The sequence below is a fragment of the Dacryopinax primogenitus genome (genome assembly GCF_000292625.1).
Source record: "Dacryopinax primogenitus strain DJM-731 SS1 chromosome Unknown DACRYscaffold_3, whole genome shotgun sequence".
NCBI classification, from domain to species: Eukaryota; Fungi; Basidiomycota; class Dacrymycetes; order Dacrymycetales; family Dacrymycetaceae; genus Dacryopinax; species Dacryopinax primogenitus.
The window spans coordinates 1,195,502-1,198,615 of NW_024467200.1; the positions used below are offsets into that span (position 1 = coordinate 1,195,502).

Here is a 3,114-nt window from a genome sequence, read left to right on the forward strand (position 1 = left end):
CCCACCTCTGGTGGGGTGTGTCAGGCTGGTATTCCCACAGTTATTTTGGGCCCTTAGAGACTGTTATGCAGCACTACAGACCCTTGCCACATGGACAACACACCCCAGCAATGAGCCTCAGCCCTCCAGATATTTGGCATGACAAGTATGGGTTTCCTCTGCAATGGGATTGACCACATGGATATTTGGCATGCCAATGCCTGCCTTGGTGAGGTATCCAGAGACTGGATTAGTATTAAGCACAGCCTAGAGTAGCTAGTATAAGTAGTTTCCAGAAACTCCTGTATCTAGCTTATTGTCAGGGTTTGCCCAGTTTCAGTGCAAATTTGATACAATCAACACCAAAAGGCTTACTTCAGCCTCAGTATAGCCCAAAGCCACCGACCCTGAAGCAAAACCACTCGACCTCTTTGAAGCACCACCCTAAACAATGGTAAACTGTACAGTCCCACAGCTACTCTTTTGATTCCATTATACTTCTGTTTTCCTACATGTATATATACCAGCTCTAGGAGCCTTATGCCCCTTAGAGCTGATCTCTCAGGAATTCCACTGTCAGATAGTGACAAACCTAGATTGAACTCTCACCAAACCTCTTTGACTCTCTGATTGGTGTTCAAACCTAGACTTCAACCCCCTCAGACTGTTCATGACTCCACTACACCTCTCTTGTGACTAAAGGCATTTTGGGCTGATTTGATACATTGGCCCTACTGTTGACCACAATTTGAGCTTTTGTGCTCTCCTTGCTGCTTCTTGCTTTTATCGGGCTCCTGATATGAGGATACTTTTGATATCTGGCTGTGTGCCCTGACACTTATTCTGCCCCCCTTTTCCATTAGAGTTATATGGATCTGATTATTCATATATTGGCAGACTTGACTTGATGTACTTGACTTGACTTATTGTGACTTGACTTGATGGACACTGAGCTCCGATTATTGTGAACCAACTTTTGATAGCTCAGCTACAGGCTGACTCCAGTGTTTCTACCAACTTTCCCCTTCTCTCCCCTCTTTCCCTAGCAAGTTCTCACACACCACCCATCGGACTGACTTATTTGGACCCCTTATATTTTGGACACCTTTTGGGTCAGATCACTGTGTCCTGTGTCCTGTGTCCTGTGTCCTGTGTCCTGTGTCCTGTGTCCTGTGTCCTGTGTCCTGTGTCCTGTGTCCCATGTCCTTTGTCCTGTTTCTGTGAGTGCTTTATATAGTAAAGGTCCAGGGTAGAGTATCTATTTGGGTTATAAGTCTTTTCTCAGTCTATGTAGCTCTGTAGTTAATATACATCATGTGTGCTATATCTTGCATGCATGTATTTAATATATTATATGTTGAATATTTGGGGATATGGGTTAGAGGTAGGGTTTAAAAAGGGCCAGGGTTAAGTAACCCTCAGCCTCCTAGGGACCCCGCACTCCCGCAGTGGAAGCAGATTTAGTTCCACTTCCAGTTTTGGACTTAGGGTCCGGATTTACTTCCTTGGTGCCACGCGAACCACGTGCTCTTCGCGCGTGGCTTTTCCCCCGGCTTCTTGCCATTTGCTTCACTATATAGGATTGGTACCGATGAAGAAGCGTCCGCCGGTATCCGGCTAGGACGGAGTTATGATATACAGTCTAGTATATCCGAGTCAGAAGCATACACTGCACTGCCACAGGGTTCCTTCTTTTGGTATCAGAGCATGTTTGACAACTAAACGTCCACTCGAGACATTGCGGATCTCTCGGTAAACTACATGCAAGATCACTTCTTTTTTTTTTAAAAAAAAAAGATATCATTTGCTAGCAAGGAACATTCCTAATATTGGCTCGTTTGTCAGGGGCGAAGTTGGTCGGAGATATCATATGCATGCATATCACAGTCGAACTGCACTCACTCTGTCAGTCAAATACACACACTCAATTCCCTCCCAACTCACCACGTTTTGCACCTCCCTTTCTTGGGTTAAGAAAGGAGGTTTAAATAATCAACCTTTCTTGACTTTTCAAGCCGGAGCACGATTTGAAACTTGTGATTGACTGAGCGGACGCAAAAAGGTGCTTCTTCACCGGTTTTGACCCAATAAATTAATATTGGGCCAAAACGCGGGTAGCCTGCGCGGTTTCACTCACTCAGTTAGACCAATACGCGCACTCAATTCCCTCCCAATTATTGCCTATGTCTATATCCTGCCTAGTCGGTCGTCCCTGATCTGAATTAAGCGGATACTGATCTCTTTGTCATCCTGGCGGTGAACAATACAGTGATGGGTATATCCTCTAGCCGGCATAAATATCGGAATATACCACCCATACCCGGGGGTGTACATATATATAACTGGAGTCATTTGCTCCGCTTGGTCGCGCTTTCCACTTATCCACTAGTACGGTCTCTGGACGATTAACGAAAATAATGACGATGCTGGACCTCCTGCCCTCGCTGGGGACAGTACTCAAGTACTTCTTCATCCTCCTGCTCGCGGTCAACATCCGTTCCTTCCCACTCATGTGGCACAGTACAACCATTCCTTTGCTTTCCACCGCCACTTACGCCCTCTCCCCCCACAGTCCGAGTCTTGTTCGATTCTGACTTTCTCTGGTACTGCCGTCGCTTCCTGTCATGGAATCGCCAAAAGTTTCTCGAAGCAAACAATCCAATCGGCGTCTCTCCCTTCTCCTGCCTTCATGTAATGCAAGGACTCGCAACCCCCGACGACTGCGACATGTTCGGGCACATGAGCAATAGCAGTTATGCCAAGACGCTCGATATAATGCGCATGCAGTTTGGCGCGGATTTCTTCCTGACCTGGTTTTCCTCGTATAAGGGAACCTGCCCTATGGGGGCTGCCGACTATTCCTTCATAAAGGAGATCCCGATTATGGGAAGGTATGAGATCAGGAGCACAATAGGAGGCTGGGATCATAAATGGGTTAGCGCCCCTTCCTGAGCAGGAACTACCGCCTGACGACTGATGGAGCAGCTATGCGTCGTATCATACTTCGTCTCCTACCCCAAAATACGCCAATCCGGCTCTCCGGAGCAAGTCCTCACCCCTCCCGCGCCGCTGCCTGCTGCTCTCTTCCCTCCTAACGCGATCCTGCACACCGTGTGCATCTCCCGCATGTGCTTC

At 47.4% G+C, this 3,114-nt stretch overlaps 1 protein-coding gene across 1 annotated transcript; it reads left to right on the forward strand.

The window, feature by feature from the left end:
• Positions 1-2,673: 2,673 nt before the first annotated feature.
• On the forward strand, positions 2,674-3,090 carry DACRYDRAFT_104840 (uncharacterized protein; the record flags this gene model as incomplete). The annotated part of the gene is made up of 2 exons (XM_040767989.1): positions 2,674-2,913; positions 2,965-3,090. Coding segments are annotated over 2 exons (366 nt in total), but the record flags the coding sequence as incomplete, so codon positions are not given.
• Positions 3,091-3,114: the final 24 nt, after the last annotated feature.